This window comes from Narcine bancroftii, chromosome 6 (genome assembly GCF_036971445.1).
Source record: "Narcine bancroftii isolate sNarBan1 chromosome 6, sNarBan1.hap1, whole genome shotgun sequence".
In the NCBI taxonomy this organism is placed as follows: domain Eukaryota; kingdom Metazoa; phylum Chordata; class Chondrichthyes; order Torpediniformes; family Narcinidae; genus Narcine; species Narcine bancroftii.
Window position 1 is genome coordinate 17,133,466 of NC_091474.1, and position 19,133 is coordinate 17,152,598.

Sequence of the window (19,133 nt, forward strand, 5' to 3'; positions counted from 1 at the left end):
AGACGGGGAAGGATCCACTAGCACCAGCATCATATAGACGAATATCTCTACTTAATTCAGATTATAAGATAATAGCAAAATTATTAGCAAACAGATTGGCCGATTGTGTACCAAAAATAGTAAAACAAGATCAAACTGGATTTATTAAGAAAAGACGAACAGCGGATAATGTTTGTAAATTTATTAATCTAATTCATGCAGTTCAAGGAAATAAAAAGCCAACAGTGGCTGTTGCTTTGGACACTGAAAAAGCCCTTGACAGAGTAGAATGGAATTATTTATTCAAAGTATTACAGAGGTTCAATCTACCAGAAAAATATAGTAATTGGATTAAAGCATTATATAATGGACCATTGGTGAAGGTAGCAGTAAATGGATATGTATCAAACCAATTTAAATTAAGTGGGTCAACTCGGCAGGGATGGCCACTGTTTGCTTTAGCAATAGAACCATTGGCAGAACTGATAAGAACAGAAAATAAAATAAAAGGGATATACTTAACAGAACCAGAAATATCTATAAAAGAATTACCTAAGAATTTGAAGGAGTATGGAGAAATATCGCAGTATAAGATCAATGCAAATAAAAGTGATGTGATGCCAATGAGTAATGCGGATTATACAGAATTTTAAATGGCAAACACAAGCAATCCGATACCTAGGTATTAGGTTAGATAATAACTTAAGCCACCTGTACAAATTAAATTATCAGCCGCTAATAAAGAAATTGCAGGAAGACTTAGAACATTGGAAAGAATTACCGTTAACATTGATGGGGAGGATAAATTGCATTAAAATGAATGTCTTCCCAAGGATACAATACTTATTTCAATCGTTACCATTTCCCTTAACAGAGAAATTCTTTAATGATCTAAAGAGAATAATAAGGAAATTCTTGTGGAAAGGGGGAAACTGAGGATAGTATTAGATAAATTAACAGAGAGGTACAGCCAAGGTGGTTTTCAGTTACCAAACTTTAAAAATTATTATAGAGCAGCACAATTAAGGTATTTATCAGATTTTTACCAGACAAGGGAAAAACCAGACTGGACTAAGATTCGAACTCTATAAAATAGGGGAGAAGGTACCAGAACATATACTTTATAAGTGGGATGAAAAGCTGGTACAATATAAAAGCTCACCAGTACTGCATAATTTACTCAATATATGGAAGATTCACTTAGAAAGGAAAAAAAAACAAATTACCAAATACCAAAATTACTATTGACGCAAAATCTGCTAATCCCTTTTACAATAGATAACCTTTTCTTTAGAGAATGGGAGAGAAAAGGAATTAAAAGAATAGAATTTTGTTTTTTAGGAAATAATTTATTAACATTTGAACAGTTGAAGTACAAATATGGAATAACTCATGGTACAATGTTTTCATATCATCAACTGAAAGCTTATTTAAAGGATAAATTGGGAAACTGACTGAGATTACCAGAAGGAAGCAGCTTTGAATATGTGATTACAGACAATGATAATTAAAAGATTTATAATGAACATGTACATTAAGCTGCAAGATAAGGAAAAGGATGAAATAAGCTATAAACCCAAACAAAAGTGGGGAAAAAGATTTAAACATAAAGATTAAAAAATGAAACATGGGAAAAATTGTGCTCTGGAACTAAGAATATAATAAACACAAGGTTACGCATGATACAATATAATTGGTTACACGCCCCAAAAGTTTTTTTTTAAATGGGATCCAACATTATCAGATAGATATTTTTGCTGTAAGAAGGAAATGGGAACAACAGTACATGCAATTTGGGCATGTGAGAAAGTGAAAATGTTTTGGGAAGATCTAAATCAGATATTAAATAAAATTACAAAAAATAATATACCAAAAAATTCAGAGATCTTTCTTCCAAATAAGGAATTAGGCCTCAGATTGGATAAAGCACAAAAAAGATTTATTATGATAGCCTTAGCAGTAGCAAAAAAATGTATAATGTCAACTTGAAAAATGGAAGAGAGCCTGAGAATACAGCAATGGGACATGGAAATGAATAAATGCATTCCATTGAAAAAAATAACATAATTTAAAAAATAGTCACGTTATTTGAACAAATCTGGAAACCATACATGGAACATAACAGAGAGGGCTTGCCTCAGACCTCCACCCCTAAAATGATAAGAAGACAAAACAACTTGATCCAGTGTGTAAAAGTAGATCACACATTTTGTCTGGTTTATTTTCATTGTGTGATGACATTGTTTAATGGTTTTATTGTATTGTATATGTTGAATATTTATTCGTTTTGGAGGGGGGGGGTGAAGGTAGGGGGGAAAATGGAGATCTCATTAAATGTATATTTAATGAGAAATGTTTGTATATATTTTGGTTGATATGGTTCATAGTATGGAAAATAAAAAAAATATTAAAAAAAAAAGAATCTCAGCACCCAACCATCCAAAACAATTTTATATTGAGGAAATCAAAACTAATTGACAAAGAGAAGAGATCCATTCATTTAAAGTGCAGTAGCAAAAGCATACATGATAACAGTAACATATATATGGTTCAGTTAAGTCAGTTTAGCCAATATCTCAGCTATATTAGACTGCTGAGGAGGGCAAAGAGGTGGCACTGTTTCAGGTCAAAAACACTTCCACTTCAACCTAAAAAAAATTATTATTTTTCTTTCCATAGACTGGTCAAATTATTTCAGTATTTGTTTTTTTTGTTTCAGCATCTAAAGTCATGTTTCTTTTCCAAAAAAAAAGCTGTGGTTGGCATTTAGATTATTGGTAACTGTTATTGTAGGAATTGTGGGGGATATTTTCTTTAAAATTATGTTGTGATCTGTTCGCCTATTCAATATGGTGCTTCATTTAAGTTGATTGTTGCAAGAGGGTAAGATTGCTAAACATCTCTGATCTTTGGTGAGATTGATCAGTAATTCCCTACTTTAAAGGTATGAAGATAAAGAATTTCTGAACTGCATGGCAGACAAGTACAGTAGTTGTATTTTGAAACTAGTGAAATATTGAACTAAAATTGCAACAAGCCAATTCCACTCACCTCTGACAGGTGAAGTAAACTTGCACATGTTGTACATTGATTCAGGATTCAAGATTCTATTTATTTTCATAATAAAAACGGTCTGTAACGCAGACAAATTTGCCATCGGAAGAAGTTGCCTCAACAGCCTCTTAGACAGAGAAAGAGAGGCAAATGAGAGTTGTCTTGCAATAGTGCTCTGTGATTAGTAAGGGATTACTTAAGGTGGTATGTGAGTGGAAAGAAAAAGTTTGAAAACCACTGTTTTAATCGTACCTAATTGACTCATTATGTGGACAGCTTCATAACTCCAAATGAAATGGACCAATAGCAATTTTTCTTAAACAAAATATTTCCGTAACGATTGGGTCTAGAGCAGTGGTTCTCGACCTCTTTTGGCATAGGGATTACATAAATTGGTATGTGAGTGGAAAGAACAAGTTTGAAAACCACCGCCTTAGAGTCACTGTGTGTCTGTGGATTTACCTCCACCGCTCCCACCGCCACACAGAGTCCAGTCCAAACCATCAGCAATCCTAGTTCCAGATCTGAACCTCTGACAATTAGGAAACCTTCAGTGCCCTCAGCACCCTCTCATATCCTGGATCCAATAATTGGTACCCCTTCAGCCAGTCTCGAGCAGTCTGCCACCTGGTGCGAGTCCCTTGACTGCTCTCACCAGTAGCTCGCAGCCTGCGGGTGTTCCTCTCCTTGAGTCACCAACAGCCCGTCACCTGTGGGTTCCTTCGCTACAGAACCCCTCACTGGTCTAATGCCATGGTCACCATCCCATGGGTCATCTCTTCTGTTTCTCATTCTCAAACCGGGGTGGGCAGGATGCTTCCCGGGGAGTCTGCAATCCCTCATGGCTGCTGCCGATCATAGGTGCTGCATGGGCTTACTATTGTCAGCTTACAGATAAACACAGTCCCAACCCAAAATACCAATATCGTGCATGGTTATTGGGCCTTGTGCTAGCAAATATGCACATTGTGGGCCAGAGAAAGATCTGTCTATGATGTGAAAAACATTCAATCAATAAAAATCAAAGATGTAAATAAAATTTCCTAATTATTAAAGCTTTTCAATTAATTTACAAGTAATTAAATTTTCTTCAGCATGTCCTTTGTCACTTATAGCCATTCCTTTCCATTCATTGGGCTCATTGTTCCTGTGGTAGGTCCAATCTGGAACTGGTTCAACAAGCAGATCCTCACTAAAACTGCCAGAGCAAAATAAAGTTTCATGTTCCACTGGAATCTGAGATGTCAGTCAGCAAGTTTAGGACTTTGCATTGTATTGGCAAACTGGATTGATGGAAGCAAATGCTGGCAGTTTGATTCCAGTGGTGAAATTTCTTTGCAATTTCAAGGATTTTACTTCATAAGTGAAAACAGGAAATAAAAATGTGCATTGAATAGAAAAGCTTTTAAATTAAATGCACCTGCATAGGCCTGTGAACAAATATATATAGTAAAATCCCTGATATCTGGCACTTGCTGGAATTGCAAATGCCAGATGTGCAAATTTTCCGGTTGCCTGAGACACTCTTACAATGCCTAATACATTTGCATTAAGAATAAACAGTTTAAAAGACAAAAGACAGTGTAAAATGTAAAGTAATTTGAAAAAAAAATCAGTATTGTAGTCCTTATGTAAAGTTCACTTTAATCGGGTAATTCCCGTAACTTGTAAAATTTAAAGTCATACCCTGGTCATTGACACTGTAACAGCATTACACTAATTGGTAAGACTACCTTGCCACCATCACAATTTTAACCCATCCCCCAGGTTTACAGAAAACTTTGCTAATATATTTAATATACTAATAAAGATAAAGACTTACTAGGCATGGATAGGGAGAGACTTGGGGAGATTCACCCCAGCAGTGAGCGGCATCAGCCTGCTCAGTGTCATTTTATTCAAACAATTTTATTGAAACTTTATGCAAACAGCTCCACCAGCGGAATGTTTGCTTCAGCTTTCGTCAAAGAGTTTGTGTTATTCCAGAGAACATTTACTTATACAATTTCAAATTTTTATTTATTCTTATTTAGTTTGCACCTATTTATTTATTGTCCACTTTTTACCAAATACTAGGGATTTTAGTGTACCCTGGCCAAGATAGGTGGATAACACTGTAGCCGACTGCTACAAAGAAACACACACTTGTAGTGTGGGAGGTTAAACTCTGCCATTTATTGAGGCTGGAAAGGCTCCTTTTATACAGTTGGAGTTCCCACCGTTTGTTTGATTGGCTCACATCAGCCGTTTGTTTGATTGGCTCACATCAGCCGTTTGTTTGATTGGCTCACATCAGCCGTTTGTTTGATTGGCTCACATCAGCCGTTTGTTTGATTGGCTCACATCAGCCGTTTGTTTGATTGGCTCACATCAGCCGTTTGTTTGATTGGCTCACATCAGCCGTTTGTTTGATTGGCTCACATCAGCCGTTTGTTTGATTGGCTCACATCAGCCGTTTGTTTGATTGGCTCACATCAGCCGTTTGTTTGATTGGCTCACATCAGCCGTTTGTTTGATTGGCTCACAAAAGCCGCATGAATAACAATAGTGGGCGAGAACATTCTTGCATGTGATTACCTTTTTTTCTCAGCCTATTATTGATCTGTCAGCTGGGCAGCTTGGCCAGTGCCATTTTAGGGCTGCTGGTCTTGTACTGCTCCAGCTTTCAACCGCGCTGGTTCACTGTGTTAAGGGACGTGTTACAGTGTGTTTTTTTTTCTTTTCTTTGGCTTGGCTTCGCGGACAAAGATTTATGGAGGGGGTAAAAGTCCACGTCAGCTGCAGGCTCGTTTGTGGCTGACAAGTCCGATGCGGGACAGGCAGACACGGTTGCAGCGGCTGCAGGGGAAAATTGGTTGGTTGGTGTTGGGTTTTTCCTCCTTTGCCTTTTGTCAGTGAGGTGGGCTCTGCGGTCTTCTTCAAAGGAGGTTGCTACCCGCCAAACTGTGAGGCGCCAAGATGCACGGTTTGAGGCGATATCAGCCCACTGGCGGTGGTCAATGTGGCAGGCACCAAGAGATTTATTTTGGCAGTCCTTGTACCTTTTCTTTGGTGCACCTCTGTCACGGTGGCCAGTGGAGAGCTCGCCATATAACACGATCTTGGGAAGGCGATGGTCCTCCATTCTGGAGACGTGACCCACCCAGCGCAGCTGGATCTTCAGCAGCGTGGACTCGATGCTGTCGACCTCTGCCATCTCGAGTACTTTGACGTTAGGGATGAAAGCGCTCCAATGGATGTTGAGGATGGAACGGAGACAACGCTGGTGGAAGCGTTCTAGAAGCTGTAGGTGGTGCCGGTAGAGGACCCATGATTCGGAGCCGAACAGGAGTGTGGGTATGACAACGGCTCTGTATACGCTTATCTTTGTGAGGTTTTTCAGTTGGTTGTTTTTCCAGACTCTTTTGTGTAGTCTTCCAAAGGCGCTATTTGCCTTGGCGAGTCTGTTGTCTATCTCATTGTCGATCCTTGCATCTGATGAAATGGTGCAGCCGAGATAGGTAAACTGGTTGACCGTTTTGAGTTTTGTGTGCCCGATGGAGATGTGGGGGGGCTGGTAGTCATGGTGGGGAGCTGGCTGATGGAGGACCTCAGTTTTCTTCAGGCTGACTTCCAGGCCAAACATTTTGGCAGTTTCCGCAAAGCAGGACGTCAAGCGCTGAAGAGCTGGCTCTGAATGGGCAACTAAAGCGGCATCATCTGCAAAGAGTAGTTCACGGACAAGTTTCTCTTGTGTCTTGGTGTGAGCTTGCAGGCGCCTCAGATTGAAGAGACTGCCATCCGTGCGGTACCAGATGTAAACAGCGTCTTCACTGTTGAGGTCTTTCACGGCTTGGTTCAGCATCATGCTGAAGAAGATTGAAAAGAGGGTTGGTGCGAGAACACAGCCTTGCTTCACGCCATTGTTAATGGAGAAGGGTTCAGAGAGCTCATTGCTGTTATGCTGCTGTTTACTACCGTGCACGCCGCACGATGAGCCAGCTTGATTGGCGGGCCACCCCAAGATCTTTTTAATGGCTTAGCTTCAATTTTTCTCATTTTAGTTTCGGGCAGCTGTGTAAAAATTTCAAAACTTTTTTTAAATTGTTCGTTTTTTTTTCCCCCAAGACAAATAAAATTTTGAAATAAAGGCCATGGATTCAGAAATTTAGTTAGAATACTTAATGGGTTGCATATAAACATTACTTAACTGACCCATACATACTCTGCTATTGGAAAGCAGTGTGCCAGCGTTCATCAACAAAATATTGGTGCGCTAAGAACATCAATGGGCAAGGAACTGCCTCATCTCCCACTGTGTAATCTTTAAAATTTCAGTAGTTACCCAGCATTGAGAGCTCCCTTCTACCCCCCCCCCCCCCCCCAAAAAAGTAATTCAACTGAAAAAGAACTAACCAAGAAATTCTGTCTCAACTGTGTGGCCCCAACGCTGATAAATGCAAGAGCTGCTATTTACTTATTTAACTGGAAGCACGTCTACAGCAAAGGTGCTTACTAGTATTTGCATTGGAAAAATGCATTTCTAATCCTACTAAATCGGCTATAGGATCCAGGACTCAATTGACCTGTGTGTGAATTGGAATTTTTTTTTCAGGAAAGAAAGCAAATGGGGGAAAAAGGATTTTCATTTCTAACTATTTTGATTTCTTTCCTCAGGTAGACTAATTGGCCAGCTATTAACATTCCTACAGCCATACAAAATTGAAGAGTAACAGCAGAATTATTTGTTTTTAAATTACATTTTAAGTCATTTGCATCAGTTTACTGACTGAACTGTTTCTGAAAAGAAAATATATCTAACTCAATGCTGCATGCGTGAAGGAGAGAATAAACTTGTTGGTCTGCTTTAGATAGCAGCGTGCAGACTCGTAAAGTTGAATCAAAGTTTGAATGATTTTTAAGTCGGAAGATAACTGATGTGAAGATTGTTTGTTTATACCAGCATTTATTTTCTTATGTGGCAACTGTGAATATTTATTATCCACTTATCTTTAGTGCACTATTGCAGTTTTATTTCCTTGCTCAGCGTCAGCAAGAATTTCAGTGTATATGTACAATGAAAGATGTACATTACAGTAAACTTGTAGGGAATTCTGCTGCCTAGGTTATGCAGTGCCTCTCCATATCAACAAAGTACAAATTAGAAGATGACTAAAACCCCCATCAACCATATAACAGTTTATGGTATGGAAACAGGCCATGTCGGCCCTACAAGTCCATGCTGACTATTCTGGGCTGGTCCCATTTGCCTGCGTTTAGCCCATATCCAGTAGCCCCTCCTATTCATACAGATTCCCAAATATCTTTGGATGGGTACATTCCTTGATCTAAATTAAGGAAGAGATGAGAGTTGCATATTTTTTTAAAAATGTTCTTTTTCTCTCATATTCAGTGAGAATTGAGGACTCTTACAAGGATTTTGAATTGATGTGTTCAGATTTCCCTATGAGCTACAAATGTGCAAATTTTGGACTGTTTTATCTGTCACTTAAAGCAATTATTTTAATCATTTACTCAAACTCAGCTTTCATTTCATGGTTCAGCTCTTTCTCTTCATAAAATTTCCATCTCTGTTGTAAATGTCAAATAGGGTTTTTAAAATTTGGTTGTTTATACCTCAGTCGTGCAGTGCTATTCAACTTGACTTTTTTTAATTGACCAAGTGGGAAATATTGTTACTGCCGTTTTTAGGTTGTACCATTATTTATTAAACTTTTTTTTATTTTTCAGAAGTAGAACTTCATCCGGATCTCCCCATCCAAAAAACACGAAGAAAGTCCATTTTATAAAAAATATGCGTCAGTATGACACAAGAAATAGCAGGTAATTGGTAGTATATATAAAAAAATCTGTTAATAATTTATAAATGGTTAGAGGCAATGATGTTATTTGATTAGCCATGAGACTAGGGATAACAAACAGGTAACCAAAATGACAAAATGTGAATAACTAATCAAAATAAGCAGATCAAGTTCAAGTTTATTTATCGTTCAATTGTACAAGTACAACCGGACGAAACGGCATTCGCCTGTCTTCAGTGTAAAATGTGCAAACATACAACCAGACATAACACACATGCAAACAGCAATATGTATATATAAAATAGATACTGTTTATTAAATAGTAGAACCTTCGCATGAGCAGATAATTAAGTCATCCAACACTGCCCATTAAAAGAAGCTGTTTTTCAGCCATGTGGCTCTGATACTCCTGTATCTCTTTCTCAACAAGAGCAGCTGAAAAATGCTGTGTGCAGGGTGGTAGGGGCCCCCAACAATTTTGAGAGCCATCTTCAAACAACAATCCCGGTAGATTACGGGGATCTACCGCTCTTATGGTCCTGTAGATTGACCTCCAATCCAATTCTCTACAGTAACCATACTGCACTGATACAGCTGGCCAGGATGTTCTTGATAGTGCTCTTGTAGAAAGTTTGAAATGATGGTGGTGGGAGACATTCCTGCTTCAGTCTTTCTAGGAAGGGCAATTGCTGCTGTGACAAGTGACTTGGCACTCTCTACCCTCTCCATTACTGAGTTATTAATGTGTTGTGGAAGATGTCAGAAATCTGAAAAAAGAAACAGTCAATTCTGAAAAAACTCAGACAACATCTACAGTAAAATAAACAGTTAATGTTTTGGGTCTGCAGCCCTTCATCGGAAAGAGGGGAAAGAGGTGCAAGTCGACTTGCAGTTGGAGGGAGGGTGGGGAGAGATGTGTAACAAAGGAATAATCATTGATAGGATGAATTGAAATGGCTTAATGGAGATGGCTATCAGCATATTAAACATTTGTAATGAGTTGCTAGTGATGAGGTGGTGGGAAGAACATGTAATGAATGGTATTCCTAAAGGATCTGTATTGAGGCCACAACTATTCACTATATTTATAAAAGACATGGATAAGTGATAGATGCCCAGCAATCAGTGGGTAAATGTTACAAAGCAAGGTAGCATAACCTGTCATGATGAATGTATTAAATTTAAAAAGTGGCCAAAGTAAGTAATTTAAGTATCAGGAAATTGACTGAAATGTTAATGGTCAGTGTATATACAAGGTAAAATACTAGAAACAGTAGAATGCAGAGAGATTAGGGCTAGAAATCAAGGGAATAGCTGAGAGGTGGAGATTATAGCGTTTGTATGCATCATTTAAGTGTTAGAAACTATTAAAGAAAATATGCTAATAGAATTTTGGAATAGCCTTTTTTCCCCTGCAGAATAGCTGATATACAAAGGAGTTGAAGTTAAATTTCGGGTCTATTAAGTCTTGGTTTGATGAATTTTCCATTGCTATTCCTTTGGTAGCACTAATAAGGTTTAATTAGTTTGGAACAATGACTAAGTGCACAATGAGAATATTGTGCAATGTTAAGGGTTGGTGGTTGATTCTGTCTTGCTGATGGACATTGATTGGCATGTTTGTGGAAGGAATATAACATTGAACAACAGATTTTTTTTTTTCGTAAGGTTTGCTTCCTAAATAAAAAATTGTGGATTATGATAGACAACTTCAAGCTGAACACAAAGATAATTACATATATCCTGTATCATGTAAGAGTTGGAGAAGCATTAAATTAACTTTTACTGAATTCAGTGCGTTTAATCAAATAGTGACGCTGACACATTGCGTTAGTTCCTAAAAATGTTTTGCCGCTGATTTTCGTTTGTACTCAGCATCTGAACCCCCTCGTGTCAGTGTCTAACAATAGTCAGCCTGCATTGATGGATTCCAGTGGCCCTGATACCGCTTTTCATGGTTACAATGTCATGGTGAAACCTTTCCAAACTGCACCAAGATCAGCAGGGAAGACGTCCAAGTGCAAATGGAGAAATGAATTTTCAGTGACAAGTTGCACTTCATGATTTTGAACGCTTGAAGTGGACTTAAAATATGACAGGAAATCAGCAGGTTAGATCTATGATAAGAAAATTTTAAGGTGATTTTCATGATAAGCAGCCCAAAGTCCATAAAATGCATGCACGAGTTCAGGAAGCAAAATCCTTGTTGTTGAGTGTAACTAATCCATGAACAAAAGCTATTTAGCCTTTTTCTGCAACTTACCAGTCTACTTTAATTTGAGTTAGAAATGGAATTGATCAAATAATGGAAGACCATTGATGAAGCAGCTTTGTCCAAAAATCACTCTGGGGATCTCTAGCGATGATGCTTTGGAGCAAATAGAAAGATAAAAGGACAAAAAAATTAAGGAAAAACTCAGAGAGATCATTTTCACTCTGGTAGCAGAACTAGAACCTGGAAATTTTGATATTGATGCAAAAAAAAAATCAGAAGCTTATAAATCACCATGTTGTTCTTGACTGAACCCAAGTGTTAAATAAATATAGCCTGCATTTCAACAATTTCGGTCAGATTTTCACCTCAGAAATTGTTTTCAATTGTTTTCAGATGATGGTATGTATATTTTGTACTTGTCCTTTAATTTGTGTATATTTAGAAACTAATACTTAATTTTATTCATTTTGTTCAAGGATAGTTCTTATCTGTGCTAAAAGATCATTATGCTCAGCCTTTTCGGTACTGCCTTATGGAGAATTTCATAGTAACAGGTAAGGATATTTTGCTTTAAAATAAATTCAAAAGTTGATGCTCTTTTCCCTGTTTTAAATGTTTCTTTTCCCTAAAATTGATATTGCACACAATTCCGTCGAAGACATTATCACTAATATCAAGTAACTGTGCCTTGTAATGACACTGTGGTTTACATAGCTAAATGCAGCCTAACTCTGACCTGAATTTTGATTCAGCCACAGTATGCCTAAATAAACAAGAGAATTTTGCCTCAGTCAGTTAATCTTTTTTTAAAAACCTAACTGATACAGCCAGGCTTATGAAATCAAATCCCCTTGACAATAGAGTTAAGCCAATAGTGAAAAGACTTTTCCCAAATTCTTTTTTTTTAAAAGAGAAGAAATGCTTTTCCCCTACAGGTATTCAAGGGTTTTTACGAGGCTCTAAAGACTATGTACGGCCCCTCCCCCCAAGTCCAAAGCCCGCTGCGCAGCTCAGACAGCAAAGTCCTCCTCAGCGACAAGATCTCCATCCTCAACCGATGGTCAGAACACTTCCAATCTCTTTTCAGTGCCAACCGCTCAGTCCAAGAATCTGCCCTGCTCCAGCTCCCTCAACAGCCCTTAAGGCTAGAGGTGGATGAGGTCCTCACCTGGGAAGAGACATACAAGGCAATTGAACAACTGAAAAGTGGCAAAGTAGCAGGTATGGATGGAATCCCCCCCGAAGTCTGGAAGGCTGGCGGCAAAACTCTGCATGCCAAACTGCATGAGTTTTTCAAGCTCTGCTAGGACCAAGGAAAGCTTCCTCAAGACCTTTGTGATGCCATCATCATCACCCTGTACAAAAACAAAGGCGAGAAATCAGACTGCTCAAACTACGGGGGAATCACGCTACTCTCCATTGCAAGCAAAATCTTCGCTAGGATTCTCCTAAATAGAATAATACCTAGTGTCGCCGAAAATGTTCTCCCAGAATCACAGTGCGGCTTTCGTGCAAACAGAGGAACTACTGACATGGTCTTTGCCCTCAGACTGCTCCAAGAAAAGTGCAGAGAACAAAACAAAGGGCTCTACATCACCTTTGTTGACCTCACCAAAGCCTTCGACACCGTGAGTAGGAAAGGGCTTTGGCAAATACTAGAGTGCCTCGGATGCCCCCCTAAGTTCCTCAACATGGTTATCCAACTGCACGAAAACCAACAAGGTCGGGTCAGATACAGCAATGAGCTCTCTGAACCCTTCTCCATTAACAATGGCATGAAGCAAGGCTGCGTTCTCGCACCAACCCTCTTTTCGATCTTCTTCAGCATGATGCTGAAACAAGCCATGAAAGACCTCAACAATGAAGACGCTGTTTACATCCGGTACCGCACGGATGGCAGTCTCTTCAATCTGAGGTGCCTGCAAGCTCACACCAAGACACGAGCAACTTGTCTGTGAACTACTCTTTGCAGACGATGCCGCTTTAGTTGCCCATTCAGAGCCAACTCTTCAGCGTTTGACGTCCTGTTTTGCGGAAACTGCCAAAATGTTTGGCCTGGAAGTCAGCCTGAAGAAAACTGAGGTCCTCCATCAGCCAGCTCCCCACCATGACTACCAGCCCCCCCACATCTCCATCGGGCACACAAAACTTAAAACGGTCAACCAGTTTACCTATCTCGGCTGCACCATTTCATCAGATGCAAGGATCGACAACGAGATAGACAACAGACTTGCCAAGGCAAATAGCGCCTTTGGAAGACTACACAAAAGAGTCTGGAAAAACAACCAACTGAAAACCCTCAAAGATTAGCGTGTACAGAGCCGTTGTCATACCCACACTCCTGTTCGGCTCCGAATCATGGGTCCTTTACCGGCATCACCTACGGCTCCTAGAATGCTTCCACCAGCGTTGTCTCCGCTCCATCCTCAACATTCATTGGAGCGACTTCATCTCCAACATCGAAGTACTCGAGATGGCAGAGGCCGACAGCATCAAATCCACGCTGCTGAAGATCAAACTGCGCTGGGTAGGTCACGTCTCCAGAATGGAGGTCCGTCGCCTTCCCAAGATCGTGTTATATGGCGAGCTCTCCACTGGCCACCGTGACTGAGGTGCACCAAAGAAGAGGTACAAGGACTGCCTAAAGAAAGTTCTTGGTGCCTGCCACATTGACCACCGCCAGTGGGCTGATATCGCCTCAAACCGTGCATCTTGGCGCCTCACAGTTTGGCGGGCAGCAACCTCCTTTGAAGAAGACCGCAGAGCCCACCTCACTGACAAAAGGCAAAGGAGGAAAAACCCAACCCCAACCCCAACCCACCAATTTTCTCCTGCAACTGCTGCAACCGTGTCTGCCTGTCCCGCATCGGACTTGTCAGCCACAAACGAGCCTGCAGCTGACGTGGACATTACCCCTCCATAAATCTTCGTCCGCGAAGCCAAGCCAAAGAAGAAAGAAAGATTCAAGTTGTAGACAATACCAATAGCTTTTCAAATTGTCAAAAAATATTCTTCTTTTTATTGTCATGTAATAATATAAAAAATGTAATACATAAAATCTCCTTTTGCCTGCTGTAAGGCAAACAGTCACCATTAGCATTGCCCGTCACCCTAACAGTAAGTGAAAGAAGCAAAAGAGAATGAAGGGATACTGTGTCTGTAGATTCACTTCCAGCATTCCCACAGCCTCTTCAGCAACAGACCCATTTGATCCATTGGCAACCTGAACTCCAGATCCAAACCTCTGATACAATCAGGGTTTTCATTGCCCGAGGACCTTCGGGAACCCTTCATGCCCTCAGCCCCTCTCAAGTCCCACTTCTGATACCTGGTTCCCATGAGCTAGTCTCCAGCAGCCTGTGTGGGTCCTTCAGCCGCTGGGCCCTTTGCTGGTCCGCTGCGGTGGTCACCGTCCTTCAGGGTTGTCTTCTATGTTGCTATGTTGCTGCTTCTCAACAGCAAGTGTTCTCCCCATTTCTGGTCCACTGCTCCCCTGGACTCTGCAGCCCTTCGTGGTGTGGTGACCAGCACAGGCACTGCCATTTTGTATATAGTTGTAGAATTTAAAATTAAAAAAGGCAGCGTCAGCTTCTTTAACGGCCTTTTTAAACCCTGTACAGAGCTGTCGGCCTTAGGAACATGCGGAGCAGCGCTCTGTTGCAACTGCTCCAGATTGAAAACTTAAAACCCAGAATGAAAAAGTGTGTAGTACTTGAAATTACATGGTCTTTTTATTATAAATGAGGACTATTATGCTCTGTAAATTCAGTTGGTGAAAAGTTTGAAATTTTTCCATGTTAATAATCCTAGTGAAATGCTATTCCAACTTCAAAGACGTCTTGAGTGAATTACTTCCTAACTTTGGAAGTATAACTCTCTGTAATTTTATCCTCTTTTTGTTCTGTTTTCCTTATAAATAGTTGACTATGGATTACAAAACATGTATCCCATTTGACTGCCCATTTGTGTATACAGTGGCAGTTGAAAACAAGATTGCATCAATGCCCATTGCTTTAAAAAACATCTAAAATGTGGAGTTGTGAGATCTGGCATTTGTGGTTTGAAATCTAAACTGATGCTACTGTTGCCTTAGGGATATCTTTAGGGCAAAGTATGTTTTTATTTTGTGGCAAAAATTAAATATAATGGATGAGTTGCAAGTAATTTCGTACCATAAGCTGCATTAGCCCATGTTAATATGGCAAAAACTCTCATGGCATATTGTGGCTGAATCTGCAGGCTTTCAACTTTAGGTTGAACTCCATTATATATGAAGTGCTCAAAGTGCAATGCGACAGGCAACAACTTTTGATTGCATTAATATTTTGATCAGTTTTGTTCTGCCTAGTGACAATTTTTCAGATTTCTCTTCATAATTTACATGTTGTCACCCATTGTATAATTTATGGAGTTGCTGTGATGGGAACAGATGCCATGAAAAGGAAGCTGCAACAGGCATTCCATAAATTCTTCCATGGGCAGATGGAAAATTATAGCTGGCAGACCCATAGGAAAGTTGTGTATTGTCTTCCTTGTCATCAGATGAAAAATTGAAGTAATTTCTCTCGGAGCATGCTGTTTGACAAGTTTATTTTGGTAAACCATCCCAAATTAGTTTGGGTATAGATGAAGAGCCAAAGATTAAATGACTTTCAAAATCATTTGTGCTTTGTGATCCTTAGACAAATAAATTTCTCAGAACATTTTAAAAATTATTGTGTAAAATCATTTCCTGTTTGTGTGCAGCCTTGATTTCTGAATAAACGATAAAGGAAGCCATTTCCTTTCTTTGTATACCCTGCGTCTATTGTATGTGCAAACCACTTCTTTAAATATTTGATTCATATTTCTTTCCTGACTTCTGTGAGAACCTGGATTTTACACTTTCTTTACAGTGACAGCAAACTGGAAGGACCAAGACAGCGTAATCCTTCTGGTGGGATTTCATCCTCAACAGACATGCTGCTTGGACTTGAAGGAGTTGAACTTGCTGCCGATGGGAAGGTAATGGCTTCATTGTAAATAGCAGTTCAGTAAGAGTTGATAACTTTTTAATGCTTTTATTCAAAGTTGGGATATGAGTTTGTTCCATTTATTATTCTGGCAACTAAACAATAAGTTCAAGCTGACTCGGTGCTCTATCCACATCTGAAATAATACATCCTTTGAAATTGTATGATCAATTTGCACAAACCAACATGTTCTTTTTCTAAAATTACATTTCTGGAAGTTTTCCTCAGACAGAAATAGCAAACACCAGGGACTTCTCTACAAAGTGAAGGGAGGTAAGTTTAGGTGAGACATCAGGAGTAAGTTTTATTTTAAAAACACAGTGAATTGTGAGTGCCTGGAATGCCTTGCCAGGGGTGGTAGCAGAGGCTGAAACATTGAGGGCATTTAAGATACTCTTAGACAGACTCATAGATGAAATTAAAATGGAGGGTTATGAGGCAGGAAGGGTTTAGTATGTTTTTTGGTAGGAATATATTAGGTCGGCAAAATATCAAAGGCTTACAACCATAATTCAGACCGAAGGATGGACGTCTGTCAGAGTTGCTCACATTTATTAAAAATATATAAAATTTACGTGGATTGTGTTATATTTGACAAATTATTACAGGGATACAGGGCATGTAAGAGCTTAAATGTACGTACTCATTAGTCGGCGTACAGGGGTCTGTAGGCTGGACATGGCCACCTTGTTTCCTGTGCGCATGTGTGAGTCTTTGGTTGGCGCATGCACATTTCGCATTTTGGAGTTTGGTTGGCACATGCATGAGAATTAAGTGCCTAACAATATTGAATTTGTGCCCTTAACTTATGTGCATGCGCCAACTGAAGACTCGCGCATGTGCACAGGAATCAAGGTGACTGCGCCCAGCCTATGGACCCCAGGGGATGCCGACTAACAAGGTTAGTACACACATTTTGGCTCTTGCATGCCCTGTTTCCCAGTTATAGTTTGTCAAATACAACATAAAACAGTGTCAATTTTATTTTAAATATTTTTAACAAATTTTCAGTCGTATATGTAGATAGACATAAGTCACGTTGGTCACAAATCGGGGAAGTACCTGTACTGTGCTGTAACCCTTGATGTTAAAACACTTACAACTATATTTGCTTTTGTCCAAATTGAAAATTAAAACATTTCCACCTACTGTCTTGTTCCTGAGTTTCTCATTTTATTTTGTCATTAAAATGCATTTTTAATTAAATAACTACATATTTTTGAAAATAAATTAAATATACTTGGAAGAGTTGGCCAGTGTTTGCCTTGTTGAACTAGGAGAGGCAGAGGGAGTCAGCAGATCAAGCAGCGTATTCATGGGTCAAAATGGTTAATGTTTCGGATTGGCACTCTTTATTGAAACTGAAGTGGGAACAGGAGGTGGGGAAGAGCCAGAAGGTGATGGGGCACTGAAAAGAAGGTGGGAGAAGTGGAAAGATGAGTAGGGGAAAAGACTGGTGGAGGGGGTGGTTTATGAGAAGTGAAAATGAAAAAGATGGAAAGAGTGGAACTAGATACATTTAGAAAATTGAATATTAACGCGGTTGGGTTCAAGGCTGTCCAGGAGGAGTACATGTTCTTCCTCAACTTTGATTAGTCTCACCCTGGCTTTTACCGTCCAGTACTCCATTTCTTGGCCCCTACATCTAAAAAAGTTCTGCTGCCTTGAATTGAATGGAAATTCTCCTTTGGACTTCACTGTGTACTTTCAACAATTTGCATTTGTTTGATCCTATTGACGTGAGAAAGAGAATACTCAAACAAAATTTGACAATGGCCCATACAAGGAATGCAAGGGAAGAAAGCTTGGCTGTAGGAGAGGATGGTGAGGTATAAATTTGACTCCTTTTATTGTCACACAATAATACATAAAAATGTAATATGCATGACGTATTCCAAATTTACTCCTCATAAGGCAAACAGAGGTGCCATGAGCAATGCCAAGCACCCCTAATAATAAGAGAGGTAAGAGTCTGTTCAGAGTCGGTGTCCATGGATTCACCTCCAGCACTCCCATAGCCTCTGCAGCCACACAGACTCAGTCTATGTCATTGGCAACGCAAGCTCTAGGTCCAAACCTCTGGTACAATTTTGAAGCTATCAGTGCCCAAGGTCCTTTGGGAGCCTTTCTTGACCTCAGCTCCCACTTGAATCCTAGCTCCGATACATAGTTCCCATGAACCACTCCCAACTGCTCACAGTCAATGCGAGTCCTTCGCAGCTTGCCAACAGGCCATTGCCTGTGTGGGTCCTTCAGCTGCTGAGTCATAGTGTAGGGACACCATTCCAGAATTTGTAGGGAGCCTTCCCTGCATCAATAGGATATTGATTAAAATTCAACACAAACAATATTAGGGCAGAAATGCTCAGATGACAGGAGGTTTGAAGGTGTTAAATATGTGGAGAGTCAAGATTAGGAAAATTTGAAAGCCCAGAATCCATGTAGTTTTATAATTACAGGAGGGTTAGATTATTGGGATGAATACATTAATGTAGGGGCAACTGTTTGAGACGACCTCCGCTTTAGAAGAATCTCAGGATTATATGTCACATACATTCTCGATAATCTGGACTTTGAACAAGGATGGCTGCACAGGAGTGCTGGACTAATCAAGCAATAATCTTCAGATCTTAAAATGTGCTTTTTTTTTAGTAATTGTATTTGGGAAAACTTGTTTCTTTTTGCTTTACAGTCAGTTTCGTATGCTCAATTTCTTTATCCAACCAATGCCTTTGTTGTGCCAAAGGCGTTGCCTGAGGTTTCAGCTTCACTCGTGCAAGTTCGAAACAGCATGCATCGAAGTTTTACACCTGGAAGACATGGAACTGTTCCAATAGCAATGGACTTGGGTATAATAAAAGTGGTAGATGACTTTAATATTGTTTTGGAAGGAAAATGTGTACCAATTGCTGTTTTGAATGAAACTGTTTCTGCTGCATGAATGGTTGAACAAGTTTTTAATTAGATTTGACACAAAACTAGATGAGCCATGTAAATACTTTTGCTGTTGTTGTAAGCAGATCAAGGTATTCTGAAGTAACTCCAACTTCCCAGAGCATCCACAAACCGTGT

At 39.6% G+C, this 19,133-nt stretch overlaps 1 protein-coding gene across 3 annotated transcripts in view; it reads left to right on the forward strand.

Moving 5' to 3' along the window:
• The window catches only part of cables2b (Cdk5 and Abl enzyme substrate 2b), a 49,390-nt gene that overhangs the window by 11,592 nt on the left and 18,665 nt on the right, over positions 1–19,133 (forward strand). For all 3 annotated transcript variants that reach the window (XM_069884121.1, XM_069884123.1, XM_069884122.1), the window contains exons 2-5: positions 8,764–8,856; positions 11,526–11,603; positions 15,945–16,053; positions 18,754–18,910. In XM_069884121.1, the coding sequence (XP_069740222.1) occupies positions 8,764–8,856; positions 11,526–11,603; positions 15,945–16,053; positions 18,754–18,910 (437 nt within the window). The remainder of the gene's footprint in view (positions 1–8,763; positions 8,857–11,525; positions 11,604–15,944; positions 16,054–18,753; positions 18,911–19,133) is intronic.